Raw genomic sequence first — 19,025 nt, forward strand, 5'->3', positions numbered from 1 at the left:
TTGTCCTTACCAGTCGAAGAAAACACACAAATGACCTTGCGCGCTTCAAATTCTTAGTACGTTGCGTTTTCTTTGTCGTGTCTGAAAAATACATTGCACTTTCCTTCACTCACTGTATTTTATGTTGTTTGCCACCATATTTTGAAGCCTGTCACCATTTAACTAGTCTGGAGCCTCACATCTTGTTGTTGTTGCCCTCAAGGATCAAGGAACCTTCCCCCATGCACTACGCTTTCTCGTTGCGCCTGTGTTTTTAATTTTCCATTGTAAGCAAAAATCAACAATTTGTTGCTTTGGATCTGAGAAATGGGTTTTGTTGTCAGAGTCTACTAATGTAGGGATTTTCATTCTAAATTGCCATAAATCCCTCATCTAAAAGCCCTATTCTCATAATTGTTACCCTATTGTTGTGTTCAATTGGCAAACACTGAAATTGTATTCAAAAACCCTAAGATTCACCTCTGTTGTGAAGTCATGACAACTCTAGATAGAAAGAAGCACAAGGAGACATTGTCAGGTTTGAGCCCCAAGACCTTACCTTGATCAACTCAGACCCAGCAATTAGAGTTGCATTTGAATAGGATGGTTGCATCAAATTTTGTGAGATGATCCCAGGATATAGTGTGCAACTCACCAAAGAATTTGCTTTGAATTTCACCGGGGTGGAAGTTAAGATTGGAGAGTTGTTTTTCAGTGTCAAATGTCACCATTTCAGCTGCTACAGAAATTCTTCTTCAAGGAGAACAGTGGTTCAAAGGCATGCCCCTTGACATAATCAATTACAAGGATTTCTTAAAACCAAAGTACAGAAACAAGGGATATGGAGCTATTGTACCTAGAGAATACCTGCTTGAACCCTACAACAAACTTTTGAAGGTAATCCAGAGATACTTCACTTGTGAAGGAAGATTTGGGAGGATCTATCAGTATCATTTTAGGCTATTGATGCACTTCACAGGAAAAAAACACATTGAATCTGCCTTTCTATTTGTTTAGAAGCCTTAGTAAGATGGAAGATAAGGTTCAAGGTAAGCAAAGCCAAGTGGAGCCCAGTCTTTTCCATTTCTCTTTGACTAAGTTATTGGTGGTAGAAGAATTGAACAAGAAAAATCAGACATGGCAGGCATTCATAGATTCATCAAAGTTGGCAGCAGAGTTACCAACTAGCCCTTGGAGTAAAAAAGATACACCTTCATTTGTGGCAAGAGATGTGCAATCACCAATTGAAAGTTCAGTAAAAGGCCATCAACTTCAGTTGATCCATCAAAAAAGAAAAAGGGTAAAAAGTTTCACTTTTCTCCCGAGGTAGTGGAGGTTCCCAAGAAGCCACTCACTAGAGCTACCACAAAGAAATTGCCTTTGGAACACACTTGAGCAGCCAACTGACATATTGAATACCATACCAGAGGATATTGTTCCAGACGATAAAGACAAGGAGATCATAGAACTGCAAGAACAACTGAAGAAGGCACACTTGGTCATTGCCCAATTATAGCATGACAACAGGGAATTGAAGAAGAGTGCTTTAGAAAAGACACCTAAGATTGGGGAAACAGAACCAGTGATAAAGGAAGCACCATCTGTCACCAAGTCCAAAGGCAAAGAGAAGATTGTAACAGAGGACATTCAAGAGTTAGAGGCTTTATCAGCAAGAGTTATTGTGACCCGGTCTTCATCAAGAAAGTTGTAGCTACAGAAAGAAGAGTCGGTGCAGAAAGAGAAGAAGGTTGAGGTGGATGAAGGGAAGCATACTTTTTAGAGATTGAGGATGTAGTTGGAGAAAGCCCAAAATGAGATCACTAGACTTAAGAAACAAGATGAAAGGGCCAGGCAAAAGATATATAGCCATTTGAACATGTGTGAGCTAGCATTGTCAAATACTAAGTATACGCTAAAAAGGATTCTGCCTTTGCATAGGCAGCACAAAAACATATGCAGACAGAATATCACCTTGAGGAAGGAGCTAAGGGTTGCTAAGCAACAGTTGCAAGAAATGCAAGAGAAGGATAAGGGAAAGCTTGATTTTTTGGTTGAAGCAACCAAAGTATGAGCCTTGAAGTAGGTAATTGAAACAGTTTTGTAGCACAAATCGTCAAATTTTTGAAGCTTATGAAACTTTTTTCCAAAGGGAGCAGTTCACACAGCCATGCTGCATTTCTGACAAGGCATTATAGTTTATGGAAGAGTCAAGTTTTGGCATCTTTTTGGTGAGTGGGGACTTGAAAAGGACTTTCAAGTTTCAAGATTGTCAACATCATCAGCAGGTTGTTTATTTTGTTCAGAGACCTCAGCATTAGTTAGAATCATGAAGGACAGATTTCCTTGTGCTTTTACTGTAGGTGGAATTTTTTAAAGATGGAAGGTTTGCAAAATGAAAGGAGGTTTCTCAAGGGGAAGTTGATGATGTCCAGGTGATTTTCTACATGCATGACTCTTTCATAGGCTCACAAAGTGGTTAGAACTAGTCAAACCATCAACTTGTTGCACTTCTGTGTTATGTTTCAGCTGGATTAGGAAGTAGCGCAGCGCCGGCACTACGCTTCCACACAGTAAGCTCTTTGACCGAATAATTTGTGTCTAAATCTTATGTAATTAATTTTTATGGTCATGGTTAATATTTTGAGGTGTTTAGGAGCTTTGAAGCTCGATTTAGGCTTTGTATTTAATGTAATTTGTTTGAAAAATCCTTAGTCAGAACAGTGCCTAGTTTCTAGAGAAGTGGTTCTATATTCACTGTTGCGGGCAGAAACAGAAATATTTTAGGGGAATTCAGTTCCTAGGGGTGGTAACTGATTGTTTTTATCTATTTATGATGTACTTCTGATGAAGCAAAGGGTTGATGTTAATTTTTGGTATGTTCTATGCTAGAGCAATTTATTTAAATTTTCACAGTTAGCAATCACATCACCATTACGATAAACTGCAGATAGAACATAGATATAAAACGCAGAAGACAAGCCAAGACAAGAGGACACAAGATATGGCGCAAGCCAGGGACAAACCCCACAATGTGTGGGGAAACCCTTTGATCAAATCTTCTTTTATCTTCAAAGTTCAGCAGAGAAAGAGATAGAGAGAGAGAGTACATTTACAACAGAAGTCAACACTTTGACTTATCTAGATCTAGCATAGATCATAGTGTATAATGATGAGATCAGTTGAAGACATTCTGCTTCAACTGATTCTCAAGGTGACTCCTTCACCTATCATCATTCCGCATCTCGTCCATTTGCTGTACCTTACAGTGTACTGCACCACGCTGCACTAATCATCCTGCTTCATGCTGCCCATGCTCTCATACATTATGCTGCCCATGATCTCATCTGTCATGCTGCCCATGATTTGTTATCTTGATACTAGATCTAAATATAGTAATGACTGTTGAGACTGTATGTTTCCTTTTACAGGTATGAGAAACACTGAAACTTATTGAGATGACATCCAACATAATCCTCATTACTGTTGTTTACAGCGTCCTCATCACACCTCCTAGGTTAGGTTACAACTGTACCTCAGAGACATCCGGGACTGATAATCAAAGTGACATTGCTGCTGCCTTAATTCATTCAAGATGCTTTCCATGTCATCATGCAGTCCATTCATACATCATGCTGCCAGCAGACCTAATTTGTCATGCTATTACCTACAGCAATCCTTACTCTGCTTGTGTATAAGGTGTTACCATTTACAGCGCAATAGGTGACTACATATATCAGCATATATGTTTCCATTGCTGCGTATGAATGTCTTTATAACCGCATGTAACTTCAGTTCTTCTTCATGACAGCAGATAATTGTGGCTACTTGTCTTTACAGTGGTTCCATGTACCTGACTGCGGCTCTTCTATCCCTGTGGCTTCATATACCTAGGCTCTTTATAGCCCACTGATCTGTGGCTCCTTAACCTCCATTGACTGCGGCTGCTCTTCTTCTTATGACTGCGGCTGTTCCTTTTATCACTGTGGCTCACTGTGGCTTGACTGCGGCCTTTTCTTCATTACTGTGGCTACCATCTATACCTGCGGGACTATGGATTGACTGCAGCCTTCTCTTTATTATTGTGGTTGCCTTTTACTGTGTATAAGGAGTCTACGAGACTGCGTCTTCATTCCAACTATAATCTCTACCATACTGTATATAGCCTTCATTCCAGCGTATGGACTGCTTCTTTATTCCAGCATATAGATCTATATTATATGACTCTGATTCTTTGCTTCATTACGATGGCTTCATAGCTGCGTATAGATCCATATTAGCTGTGTTGCATGTCTGCGTGTAGACTATAGGGCATGCTGTGCATGTAACAGGTTTGCTGCGTATATAGCTAGGGCATCATCCACGTATAAGCATGTTACTCTTGGTGTCTCACTCCTTCTCCAAAAACCCAAGACGTGGAGAGGAGGAGATCACTCAAGAATACATGTTCAAATGACATCAAATCCTCTTCAATTTATACTAAAAACGTAGATGATGAATAGACACGTCTATTGGGCTTCTGAGCCTACGTAAGATGCTGGTCGGCTAGATAATAAAGCCATAACCTAAATAAATTCATATCTCCATAAATACATATCGGAATCGGATGATCTTTGGATCAATCCTACACCTCTCGACGAGAGGGATCCAATAAAAATATCAGCTGCCATAAATAAGCTGACCAACATGGAGTTTGGCCCTAGTTGCCAATTTAACACTCCCTCTCAACTAGGGAGAACTCCATCCGCTAATCCATGTGAACGACTGTACTATCTCTGCCATCAGTGCCCTGCACTGTTCTGCCCAACTCGGCTCAGCCCTGCTGGCTCTGCTCTGCTCTGCTCATCTCCGCTGAACTATGAAGAAGAAGAATTGATCGAGAATGAGTCATATCATTCTCCACTGACCTGAAGTCAGTCTCAGAGTGCATACCACTAGTCCCAGACCAGTCTCAACTGACCCGAAGTCAGCGTCATAGTAAGTACCACTCCTACCACTGGTCCCAGACCAGTGTCGCAGTCTCAGAGAGTGTACCACTGGTCCCAGACCAGTCTCAACCGACCCGAAGTCAGTGTCATAGTATGTACCACTCTCACTGGTTCCAGACCAGTACTGCACTGACACAAAGTCAGTCTCGGAGTATGTACCACTGGTCCCGGACCAGTCACAGCCGACCCGAAGTCAGCGTCATAGCATGTACAACTCCTACCACTGGTCCCAGACCAGTATCATTGATCCCAGATCAATGGAGGACATCCTAGCGTAGGGAGTACGGTAGATACAACGATGCGTCCATCGGTATTACTATGGTCCCTAACTTCATTTCCCTGCTCATTGATCAGATGAGAGGTACTTCCCATGAGTCCCAGACTGCATGGGTAGGAAGCCTCGACAGGAGAACTTAATCAATCCTGTCCTCACAGGAGAACACATCAATCCTGCTACAATCACCATGGAGAACACATCAATCCAGGCTGCCATGGAGAACACATCAATCCAGGCTGCCATGGAGAACACATCAATCCAGGCTGCCATGGAGAACACATCAATCCAGGCCTCACAGGAGAACACATCAATCCTGCTACACAAGAGAGCGAATCATCTTGTCCCACAAGAGAGCGAATCATCTTGTTCCAGCGCGCACCACCAGGGGAGGGTGAGTCACCCTGTGGTCATATGTTGCTCCAATAGAACTGCAAGCCCCCAAAGCTCCTAGAGCTCAATGTATGCAGCATGCAGGACCCTTTTACAAAGGTCTCTCGACGACTCCAAGTCGTTCGGGAAAATCACAAATTTGATCTTTCCTCAGGGCTCTGTCCTGTACATCATCTCAGTGTGATGGAGCCTCCTCGATCATCGACTTACCATATCCCAGATAAGGCAGTAATTGATGTCTATCTGCTGGAGCAATTGTCAAATACGGGATTCCTCAATAATCGAATCCCATCTCTGGTTGTCACAGAGATTCACAGTGGTATTCATCATGTGTACAAACAGCTCACTGAAGAGCTTCAGCAACCAGACTGCCTCACAGAAGGCCATACTATCAGCAATGTATTCTGCCTTGGTGGTGCTCAGAGTCATCGACTTCTGCTTCCTGCTCATCCAAACAGCACTGAGAAGTGCTCTAGTGATCCTCCATACTTCCTGCCCATTCATCATTCGAATAATCATGTGGTTTCATATTTCCGGCAGTGTATCTCAATTCATGAGAGATTGTGCCCTGAAGATATCTTAGAAGATTCTTGGCACCAATCTAGTGAGGCTCAACCAAATATGAGCTCACCATGCTAACTGCAACACAGATGTCCGGACGGAGGTTCTCCAAGAACATCAACGCAAATGAGTTTATGAAACTCAGAGGCATTTCCCAAATCTGGTCCGACATCATTACCATATAACTTCTGAAAGTTAAGATCCTTGAGGTAGTCACAGGTTTGCAGCTTATCTTCCCACATTCAGAATCCAACTCCCTCTGTCTCCTATAAATGAGAGGGTTTGCACCTGTTAGACATAGGTGTCGGTATGAGAGGTTTATCATCCACAACCTTTGAGTAATGGTTTGGATCGGTTTCACTCCTAGTGAATCTCAGCTGCATTAGATAGCTATCAATCCTCTCATACTATGCCCGAGGTGTTTGTCTTCAAGCCATAGAGGGCTTTCTTCCACCTGTACACATGAGATTCCTTGATCATGATTCTCAAACTCCTCAGGTTGTTCCAAACCTGTGAACCTGCTGCATGAGGGGAATGGCCCCCTTATAATATTTTCCTTCGGTACATGTACCTTCATGCTTCTTTTTGAATTCAGGCATCCTAGTCACCATCTGACTCACAGACCTCCGGTGCTGAGTCAATGGAAATGGTCCCCAGTGGACTTCCTGCAACTTGATACAACCCTGAACTCAAAAACATCTTTCAAAAAATCTATTTTCAAAACACGTACCTTTCCTTATTTCAACAAGGCATCCGCCTTTCCTTCCACCCTTAGATCCGAACTTCCCAATGAAGTGATCTTCAGATGGACCATCAAAATCTTCCGCTGCGCCATTCTGATAACATTATCTGCTTTGACTTCACCCTAGGTGAATTATGAGGAATCCATTGTTCCTTCTGTCTTGTCCCAACTGTCTTCGGTGATTGCTCTTTCACTCTTGCTTGGGCATTGTCTTCACCTCAGCTCTGATACCATGTTAATTTTTGGTATGTTCTATGCTAGAGCAATTTATTTAAATTTTCACAGTTAGCAATCACATCACCATTACGATAAACTGCAGATAGAACATAGATATAAAACGCAGAAGACAAGCCAAGACAAGAGGACACAAGATATGGCGCAAGCCAGGGACAAACCCCACAATGTGTGGGGAAACCCTTTGATCAAATCTTCTTTTATCTTCAAAGTTCAGCAGAGAAAGAGATAGAGAGAGAGAGTACATTCACAACAGAAGTCAACACTTTGACTTATCTAGATCTAGCATAGATCATAGTGTATAATGATGAGATCAGTTGAAGACATTCTGCTTCAACTGATTCTCAAGGTGACTCCTTCACCTATCATCATTCCGCATCTCGTCCATTTGCTGTACCTTACAGTGTACTGCACCACGCTGCACTAATCATCCTGCTTCATGCTGCCCATGCTCTCATACATTATGCTGCCCATGATCTCATCTGTCATGCTGCCCATGATTTGTTATCTTGATACTAGATCTAAATATAGTAATGACTGTTGAGACTGTATGTTTCCTTTTACAGGTATGAGAAACACTGAAACTTATTGAGATGACATCCAACATAATCCTCATTACTATTGTTTACAGCGTCCTCATCACACCTCCTAGGTTAGGTTACAACTGTACCTCAGAGACATCCGGGACTGATAATCAAAGTGACATTGCTGCTGCCTTAATTCATTCAAGATGCTTTCCATGTCATCATGCAGTCCATTCATACATCATGCTGCCAGCAGACCTAATTTGTCATGCTATTACCTACAGCAATCCTTCCTCTGCTTGTGTATAAGGTGTTACCATTTACAGCGCAATAGGTGACTACATATATCAGCATATATGTTTCCATTGCTGCGTATGAATGTCTTTATAACCGCATGTAACTTCAGTTCTTCTTCATGACAGCAGATAACTGTGGCTACTTGTCTTTACAGTGGTTCCATGTACCTGACTGCGGCTCTTCTATCCCTGTGGCTTCATATACCTAGGCTCTCTATAGCCCACTGATCTGTGGCTCCTTAACCTCCATTGACTGCGGCTTGCTGCGGCTGCTCTTCTTCTTATGACTGCGGCTGTTCCTTTTATCACTGTGGCTCACTGTGGCTTGACTGTGGCCTTTTCTTCATTACTGTGGCTACCATCTATACCTGCGGGACTATGGATTGACTGCAGCCTTCTCTTTATTATTGTGGTTGCCTTTTACTGTGTATAAGGAGTCTACGAGACTGCGTCTTCATTCCAACTATAATCTCTACCATACTGTATATAGCCTTCATTCCAGCGTATGGACTGCTTCTTTATTCCAGCATATAGATCTATATTATATGACTCTGATTCTTTGCTTCATTACGCTGGCTTCATAGCTGCGTATAGATCCATATTAGCTGTGTTGCATGTCTGCGTGTAGACTATAGGGCATGCTGTGCATGTAACAGGTTTGCTGCGTATATAGCTAGGGCATCATCCACGTATAAGCATGTTACTCTTGGTGTCTCACTCCTTCTCCAAAAACCCAAGACGTGGAGAGGAGGAGATCACTCAAGAATACATGTTCAAATGACATCAAATATTCATCTATTTATACTAAAAACATAGATGATGAATAGACACGTCTATTGGGCTTCTGAGCCTACGTAAGATGCTGGTCGGCTAGATAATAAAGCCATAACCTAAATAAATTAATATCTCCATAAATACATATCGGAATCGGATGATCTTTGGATCAATCCTACACCTCTCGACGAGAGGGATCCAATAAAAATATCAGCTGCCATAAATAAGCTGACCAACATGGAGTTTGGCCCTAGTTGCCAATTTAACAGTTGATCAGGGTTAGGAGAAGAAACATTGCGCATTGTATTTTTTTGATATTTTTCCAATGAATGAAAAAGACTGAGATCAGATTTTATAGGGATTCCTACGTCAGTTCCTAATGGTGATGTGCTTTCTTATGCTGTAAGTTTTCTCTCTTGTCATTTCCATGCTTGAACGTATGTCTTCATGTTTGGTTAAGCAAGGATTTATCTCAAAATTCACTGTCAAAGTGCTCTGTTATAGCTTACTAAACAATTAATGTTTTCTTCTTTAATGACATTTAAAATTCATCCTTCAGTTAGATGCTTTATATGTCATTTTTCCACCATTCCTCTACTCACCCTTCTACAACGAATTTAATTGAAAACACCAAAAGGACTGCCTACCTTGCCCTTGTTGAAAGATCCCTCATCTCTTCATCCTCTCACTGGAAAATCAATCAACTTTACATAACCATATGCCCAATGGATTTTCCCTCTTCCCTACCAGCAAATTGTTAAATCTTATTCCCATTTGATCTTAACACCTAGCCTAAAAACCTAAGGCAATCAGTCATCTAGGTGACTGAACATTTGGCAGAGAGAGCCCTCTCTAAAACTAGAAGGGCTAGATTCCAGTTTCAAAGTGGTTTGTGGTTACCTTTGGGTTCCTCTCCTCGGCCTAGAGGAATTACGGAGTGCTAACACCACCCACAAAATCCACAAAATTCCTTACCAAGTTCAAGTAGGTACAAGTTAGGGATGGTATAAACCTTGCTTTCTATTACTAAGCTTGTTGGTACATTGAAGTATGCATCCTCTAATACACATGCCTTTGGCAATTGTCTTCCCAACATCAAAATGTCCTACAACCGTGGAGGTGTGAGCCTCTCTGATAAGTTGCAAGTTGCAACCTTCCATCTTTAGGGACACAAAGATTGTCTAGCTTGTAGAGCAACACATTCTAGAGATAATAGTGAGCATTATCGTCACCTTCATCTCCAAAATTTTGATCATGTAGCTATTGAAACACCTCTTTAGAGTTTGCATCTTCTATGGATGCTTGATTAATACATCATGAGTAAAAGTATCCATGTGCATAAGAGTTCAAAAGTTGTAATCTTAGATGTGGTTGGCCTTGAAAGCATGTCCACCAACTTACCTTCTTCTATTTTGATGACTAGATGAAACTACCACAAAAAGCCCATCCACTTGTAATGTCTAGTTTGTTGAAGCTCACTTTGGGCTTGCAAATACTGCAATGGTTAGTGATCAATGTGGATAATGGTTTCCTTGCCCATCAGATAGTGCTTCCACTCCTTAACAACTTGAACCAAGGCATAGAGTTCCTTATCATATGTAAGGTAGTTCAGGACAACCAACCTCCCCGCCCCCCACAACCCCTATGATACATGTTAGAATGATAGCATGCCGACTTACCCCCTGGCCATCAAGACCACTCCAATAGCATATCCACTTGCATCTTTCTCCAAATCAGGACATGCCACTAAAATGGGTCCTGGAAGCCAATTCCTCCAATTTTTCCACCCAGAAACTACCAAGATAGATGACAAATTATATAATAATCCAATCCAAATGACCTTGCTTCATTGACAATTAAGATCATATTGATTTCATTTCATTGCCCCCTCTCATCAGTCATAACAAATGGCTATCAACACGTTACATTCAACAAATATTTTCTAAGTTATCCTTACTGTGAACCTTTTCAACAAATTCTTCAAGGACAGGAACAGACTCAGGGCACGATAGTTAGGGCAAATGTTGTTCAAGAGTAGGTAGGCAAAGAATATTATTATAACTCCATGCCTAAGTTATAGTTATGTTAGTTTGGTTGGGGGTTCTAACATCTTCTTGGACACTAAAGCGGTTTATTTATTTTCCAGGTAAATCAACCTGTTTCTCTTTTGGAGAACATGATAACACATGCAATTTCCCATTTCTAAAATTTTGAAAGTGGCACTTCAAAACCCACCCCATTTCAAACATCCCAATTCCCTGCCTATTTCCCCATTCTAGGTATAATAGGAATAATTCCAAAACAGATCGAAACAAGCAAAGTATTAAATGCATCATTAATCTCTGCCTAACCAATGTGATAGAAGTGACTAGTAGGTATTTAACCATAATTAGAAATAATGAAGGGCTTTGTTTGCAGAAATAATCCCAGAGTTGCTTTTGCAAACTGGCGTACAACTTGTAGGCTTGAAAACAAATGCCTGTGAAATGCTGCCTGCTCCAATGTCTTATCAATTAAGTTTTGGTCCTTCTATGCTTGTTCTACATTCTTATATCTCTTTTGCCAATCCTCTCTTGCACTATGGTCTGCTTCTTAGACAGTAGTTGAGTTCGAAGTCAAAAACTCATAACTTTGCAAAAACTGCAATTTTAATGCCCACTAATTTTCTCACTCTTGACTTGTTCTTGTAAGATTCGTATAAGTCCACATACCACCAGAGCAAAGCATATTCTCACCATATGTGATGGTTGAAACTTTTCTACCTAAGGAATTCTACCAGACCATAGATGCTCCCCTTTGACAATTTGCCAAAAAATATTTCTACTTGAGACAATAGAAAATATAGTTTTGGGTATGCTTGAATTTTTGTCCTCCACTTAACATTTTTTTTGTCATTTATACAGTTGCTACTACTTTCCAGAACTATGCTATTTTTCCCATGACATGGGTAATACTTTGATGTCAATACCATATAATTCTGGTTCATAAACATTATAGTTTGAGCAAATGCCAAAACCATGACACCTAACCATAAGTGCCGAGCTAAAACTGAACAGAGAAATATGGATGAAAGAAGTCCATGCTATTGGAGAAAGCAGAAGCTAGGCACCGGATAGGATAATTTTAACAGCATGCAACAAATGACCACAAAGTAGGTTAATGGGACTAAGAGCTACATCTAAAGTAAACACTATGGGACTAAAAAATGCATAATAAATGGCTGAATACAATTAAACTTTAAAGGAGATAAATAGTAAACTATTCCAAAAGAAGTGAATTGGAATCTACAAATAAGATAATCATGATTTTTAACAATTCTGATATAAGATAAAATAATTTTACTAATGTCCAACAAATGACCACAAAAATAGCCTATAGGTCAATGGGACTGAAGAGTACAACCAGTATGAATACAATGTGGGAGTGCCAGCGTAACTCTTAGAAAATGCCGAAAATAATACAAAAATAGAAAACAACATAAGAATAACATAAGAACGTAAGTATAGTAGGTACGATACATGTGGTAACCAAGCAAGAGATCAACCTTCAGCTATCTATATGAATTTTGAAATACTGCAACCTTTACACCTAAGCTGATTGTTGTTGAAAAGGAGATCATGTCCAGTATGATATTTCTACAGGTCTCAATCTAAACAGAGATTGCTGAGATCAGATGACCAGATCGATTTGCCAATATTTTCCCAGTCTACTGCTTGGAATCAGTGGCCATGGATTGTTCCAGGATAACCTAAATATGTTCCTCAAACCAATACTAAAGCCTCTAAGGGTTTCTGAATTATCTGCAGACCCTGATTGGAAAACCCTCATTGGAAATATGGTGGCATGGTAACCTAAAAGAGTACATTGTATGATGACATGAGAAGAACAAGGTCTTTAAGAAAAAATATTTTCTAAATACACAACCATGAACACTCCTTGCAAGTGATACATGCCAATTGTACAAACTCATTCCCATGGAAACTTACACCAGTAACCATTACTTTATTATCTACAGTGTTATCATTTATAGACCAAGAACAAAACCATACAAAACATAAGATGCAATTTAATAGGTAAAAAAAACCATGCTTACCCTTGTATTAACTCCATAAGTTGTGGTTGCAGTTCCTCATCCCTCAATTTTTGTATTCTCTTTGATACTGAGTCAACTGCCTCGATGGCAACCCTGACTCTTGAGTAAAGATCTTTTATTGTAGCCCTTATCTTATCAATCACTTCAGAAGATGCTCCCTTGGATTCCTGGTGCCTTAGTTGAACACACTTCTTTTCATACACTCTTCTTATAGCATCTCCTGCCTGAAAAGTCAAGTGTTAACAAACATGACAGTGGAACGGGGAAAGCATGCCTCATCTATCCTGAGAGAGCAATTTAAACATCTACACTGGCATGCTTAAAACCTTCACAAAGGACATGCATGACAATATATTTGCACTCGTAAACAACAAATATTACAAGACTGGTGTAGAAATCTTATCAGAGAAACCAAAGAGTTGCAAGATAAAGGCATGATGCATATTACCCAAAAGCTTATTGGCCTTCTATAGCACTGCCTTCATAGTTTGTGCATGAGCTAGCATTACAATATTTCCAAAATTCTTTCATCTAAGAAGATAAAAGGTTTTCACTTAAAATCTTCAAACACCATACTAAACACTTCCAATAAGGAAGGCATTGAAAGATTGCGTGCAGGTTCATCAATCATGTTCAGGGGTGTAAACATGTTAGAGTCTTTGAGATAGTAATCCTAGCTATCAAATTTATTTGGAAACAAGAGTTCTGCTGGATCAATTAATTTGCCATTCCAAAGTTGTTCAAAAATCTCTGAAAGTTGTAAATGCAAATGCAGTTTGTAGTAACCACGAAATCAGTGCACAGGGTTGCAAACAATGGATGTTAGTCAGAAACAATTGCTCGGTATATTGGTCACTGTACTTTTGCATATTTATTGGTAGCTATATCAGCCCTTTCAACTTCTATTCCACTCACTAGAGTAATATGCCCTGCAGATTAATCACCAGTGAGGTAGTCAAATAAAGCCTGTTATAGCCAGTATTTCTTTTAAATCTAGTACTTCTCCTACAATCAAGCACCAACAGTGGCTATTTCTTGTGGCCATAACACTTTAATTATAGCCCATTTCAAGTGCCTATTTTTTTCTTGTTTCAAGGCAGTCCTAACCAGACCAGATACAAATTTGACATAACATATAAACCAAAATACAAAAGATTAGCAATAACTATCCAATTACACAAGCAGGCTATGACTATTAAAATGTCAATGCAACAAAATTATTAACCATTACACAAAAACCAACAGACTTGTGAGTTGTGACACGACAATCCAATCTCAATTCCCAAAACATCAACATGGCTACAAGCTAAGATAAGATAAATTTATTAATGTCAAACAAGGGGCCACAAGTATGTCAAAAGGACTACCAGGTACAATCTAGTGTAGATACAATGTCAGAGTGCAAACTCCTAGATCAATACTGAAAGTAAAAGGAGAGCTAAGTATCTAGCAAAGAACTTAAAAGAAAACTAACTGCCCAGCAGAAAGAAAGAACTCAGAGAGTGGATGCCATGATACAAAAAGGAGAACCAACACTACGGATCTAGGTACTGTGCAGGGGAGATAGAAAATGTCAGATCCTGCAAGTCCTAATGACCAAGGGCGAAGGTGGGAACCTGGATATGGGCTTGCCGTCATATCACTGTGAAAGAGCCGATAAACTGCCACATGAACAATCCAAGTATGGTAAAATACCTTGCCTGTGCAATCTTTGTTGCTATTAAAGTGTCTACGATATTTGTTGAGTCTACCACCCGGTACAATCTTCACAGAATTTAAGGATGTGGCTACATTGTTCCTCAACAAAACAGTGACAAATCTTAAGGTGATGAGACGTCTTCAAAAAGGAAATATTCTTCATGAATCTTATAATTGAAATCTAAGAAACAATAGAATTATTTATCACCAAGATGTGATATCACACAGCAAAGCCAAAAATTCAAGAAGAATTGATCAGTCTGTCTTCAATAACAGAACAATTTCTGACTTGTTCCTTTAAACCAAGGCCACATGAAACTGCTTCTCAGGCAGGAAAAGTTTCATAAATTGAAAGAGGTATAAAACTCCCTGGAAACGTTCCTGGGGCATTTTTGTATCTGGAAACACCCCTGAAAATTTTCTGAGACATTTGTTGTCTAAAAATATCAAAATTTACATGTTTCCCAGGGAAAAGATGAAAAAGGCTCCCCAAAAGGAATGGAACCTATATATGTCCTGTTTGAATTTAAATAAACCCTAAAACAGAAAGAAAATTTCTAAAAACTCCCAAAACAAAAAAAAACTACAAACTTTTTAGATTTTTTATTTTACAATTCTTTTTTTCAATTAATATGGTGTTTATGCATTCCCTATATTTTTAAAAGTGTCATTTCTGAAAACTTAACCCAGAAACAGTCTTCCATTTCTGGTGACATTGCTTTAAACCAACTAGAGACCCATTCATTCTTTGCATGTGAACAAACCCAAGCATGAGCAGATAGACCAGTCTCAATTTAAATTTTAAACCACAACACTTGAGATGAATGGAGATTTTCTTTTATAATATCTACGCTTTGTATTTGTAAATGCAGGCTGCATTAGTTGATTTATTAACTAGCTTGGTTTAGTTCCTTCAATGGTTTACATAATAAATTGAAAAATGAATAAATGCATGTATCACAGAAAGCTTGGAAACTTCATTTGTTGTGGGAGAAAGCCGTGATTAAACTTTATATTTTTCCCTGAAATATGATAGCATCGATAATACAGGGCAAACCTTTTAAGACAGCTACAGTCTCAAGTCCAACAGGGACCATTTCAATAACAGACAGAGGACAGTACAATAATACCTTGACCTCCTCATAGAGTTTTATCTCCCATGCATACAGTCTGTCCAAAGTTGAAGAATGGCTGCCGGAAATCATGCAAGTGTCCTCCACGAAATCACTACTGCTATCATCAATATCATCCTTTGAACTTGAAGCAAAAGGAGTCTTGGATGATGAAGAATGGGATGGTGTAGATTGATGCCATGTTGTTACAGTCAGAGCCTGGGAAGGAGGTTCTGCATTGACATGCATGAAATAAGAAAATTTACTACGAATTGTCACAAATGCAAAAGAAAAGCTGTCTCATTCATAGGATTGATATGCATATAGTTGGGCCACATATGCAAGGAATCATATAAAGCTTCGAAAGAAAACACAATAAGGCTACAACTTTATTCTTTTAAATTGAAGTTATTGGATCCACCTACCATGGGACTCGAGCACTGTGGGTTGCATGCAACAAGATAAGCCGCAGGGAACTGCGAATCTGCATTTCCACGATTTTCCTGTTGCATTGACAAGTTGTCAAATACAGCTTATAAATTGCCAAGAAAGTGATAAACTGAAACAAACAAAAAGCATGCAAAACCCTCGTAGCATTCCAAATAATCAAGCATATCAACATTTCACCACAAAAGCAGGTCTAACCTCAATGCTACATTCTCGATCACTAACATAATTTAAGTCAGATGTGACTGGTACGTAGACTACTTATACATAGAGCGATTCAGCAAGGGCCAGTGTTTGCTTCAACAATAAGCAGATGATGCTTTACCAGCCACTGTTTTGGTGGTCATTCACGTGGTTTGAAACTAATCGTAGGGGACTATGATACTAGTTTCAGAACTTTGAGTGCACGAATATCATGGAAGGAGTATTAGAGAAAATGTCCAAGAAATCACAAGATAATTAAAATCAAATATGTACATGAAATAGATCAACTCTGCAAATAAAACATATAGATAGAGTAAGGAAAACAATACCCTTTTTCTCAGTGAAGCCTGGATAATAGTGCACTTTATTTGCCTCAAGCATCTTAGAAACTTCCTTGCCAGAATCGCATGCCTTGATAAACTGATCTTCAATATTCTTTAGACTACTCAAGAAATTTCTACCCCTGAGAGCAACAAATTCAGTGGGATTTTCCTTTTCTAAAAGGGTTTCTTTGTTTGCAAACTGTTTGTCTTTCATCAAAGCATCGACTTTCTCAGCTGCATTCTTAGCTGCTTCTTCATTCCCCTCCTCTGTATATCTCGAGCTAATTCCCTCCACAACGTCTTCACGTATTGGCTGAACCACTGCTTCCACAGATGGATCAGTGCGACCTTTAGTAATGCCATCGGTCCTTGAAACTGGAACATGCTTATCCACAGAAAAGCCAGTATCCATAGCTGCAGTTTCAGAGTGCCTTTTATCTGAATCAATGAAAGAAGCTTTTGATGTACTTTCCTCAAGATGATTTGCGTCCTTAGTTTCATCATGTATGTACTCTTCTTCCTGATCACCATCTTCCAAATCAGGAATGCCCTCTTCGTCCCTGGCATGTTTTAAATCTATTGAATCTCCTTCCGATGGTTGGCTCATTCCTGTTTCAGCTGAAAAGTGATATGGAGGCGCAAGAGGAGAGAAGATGTTGAAGAATTCCCATGACAACGTTCCAGGTGCCGAAGACGACGAAGCAGGAGGAGGAGGGATCGACTTCTGAGATGAGGAAGGAGAGACAGGGAATGGAGATTCAGGATCCACTCCATACCGAGGGGTAGTTGAATATGATTGGACTCTACCACTCTCTGGAGATGGAGGCTGCTCTTTGAAGGTCTTCGGCTCCATAACCCCTGATCTCATGTAATTCATTCGCAGGGAACTTGCATTAAATGCAGGAGAACCACTGCCATGAGAAGAGAGGCTGTCGAGTGGAGATCGAGATTCTGCTCTCTCTGAACGGGGACTTTGAGGTTGAGAAAGTGAAGGGGATGAGGATGGAAATGGAGATGGGGATACGGATTTCTCAGGCAAGACAACAGCAAGTTCAGAAGTCCCTATGGGTGATGTGGAATAGGAAGACTCCGACATCGTTTCGCCTTCAGCAAAAAGCCGAAGACCGGTGCCCATACGCCTAAGAGAATCCATGTAAGCCACATGAGCTGTTGCTAGTTTATACCTGTTCTCAATTGCCAGCTTCATGAAACGTTTTCTTTCCCTGCATCTTGACAGTACATCTTCTTCTCCAGTCGCAGAGTTTGAACGGTCCATCCCTGAAAATCTCAGCCACAGTCAAGTTCTCAATAATAACACTTATTGCCTTCCCCAATTTCAGGTCCTAAACTCCTCTGGAAGGCACAATAACGCACACTTCAAACTGGCTTCCACCGTATCTTCTCATCTCGAATAATACTACGCATGGAAACAACTCAGCAGCCTCCTCTAAACGCTCTGCAACTGAAGATACCTTATTCCAATAAGCCTGAAGATTCATGCTCCAGCCACTCGCTCGCCCTGTGAATATAAGAGTGTAAATAAAATATCTTCCAGTACCATCTATGCCTGAAAAGAAAAGAGAAAGGCCCGAGACTAAAAAATTAGTCAGGATGACGGAAGCAACGACTGGTAGAATAGATTGCCTCTCTGTATACAACAAAGGACCTTAAAAGATGCTGGATTAAAGAGATGCTTGAGGTATAAGAATAGGAAAAAAACAAGAACCCACTAACAGCAAAAGAAAAACCTTCAAGGGTTATTAATGGGGAGGGCTAAAATGCAGAAATGCTCAACTTTACTAGGAAACACTAGGAGAAATAGATGATAACAGGGTAAAAGTCAGAAATTCACAAAAAACCCATTTCAAGGAAAGAGCATGACATGTAATGGTTATTGACACTCAACCATTAGCCACAAAACTCAGTGTTTACTACGACCCCGCTTCCAGAAAGATAGAGGAAGTTTCATGGGCGAAAGAGATAGCATAGATTAAAATAGTAAAATTGAGGCGGTGGAGCCCATCTGAAGGAAAAGCCAAGAGAAGGGCACAAGTTTTCCATTGAAGGTATACTACTGTTCAATTTTAACAAAAGCCCTTATGGGTATTGGTAAGGTGAATGAAGGCTTGAGGGACAAGATTGGCTGCAAACTCGTGTGGCTTACCAGCAGCCATGCAAGCATAATAATAATGGATGGATTTATTTCAATGACAGCAGCAGAAGTTTTTTTATTTGGAAAATTGCTGAATGATGATGCATGCAATAAGAAGGAATCTCGTAACAGTGACTGAGGATGGTGAGCTGGTTCCTCGTGTACAGTGACCCCACTTTTCTTACAGCGGAATAAAATTTGTTTTTTACACGCACAAAACGCTAAATCCTGTGT

General features: G+C 39.9%; 1 protein-coding gene across 1 annotated transcript in view; it reads right to left on the bottom strand.

Annotated features, from left to right (window-relative positions):
* LOC149164576 (uncharacterized) overlaps window positions 1-18,601 on the bottom strand; it is a 36,980-nt gene extending 18,379 nt beyond the window's left edge. The window contains exons 1-4 of the mRNA XM_089432106.1: window positions 16,646-18,601; window positions 16,091-16,168; window positions 15,684-15,898; window positions 12,856-13,079 (exon numbers count right to left, since the gene is read on the bottom strand). Coding sequence (XP_089288232.1) covers window positions 12,856-13,079; window positions 15,684-15,898; window positions 16,091-16,168; window positions 16,646-17,915 — 1,787 coding nt within the window. The 5' untranslated portion in view covers window positions 17,916-18,601. The remainder of the gene's footprint in view (window positions 1-12,855; window positions 13,080-15,683; window positions 15,899-16,090; window positions 16,169-16,645) is intronic.
* Window positions 18,602-19,025: the final 424 nt, after the last annotated feature.

This window comes from Pinus tabuliformis, chromosome 5_1, assembly GCF_031772625.1.
Source record: "Pinus tabuliformis cultivar Carrire ecotype Pingquan chromosome 5_1, CPIR1, whole genome shotgun sequence".
Taxonomy (NCBI): domain Eukaryota; kingdom Viridiplantae; phylum Streptophyta; class Pinopsida; order Pinales; family Pinaceae; genus Pinus; species Pinus tabuliformis.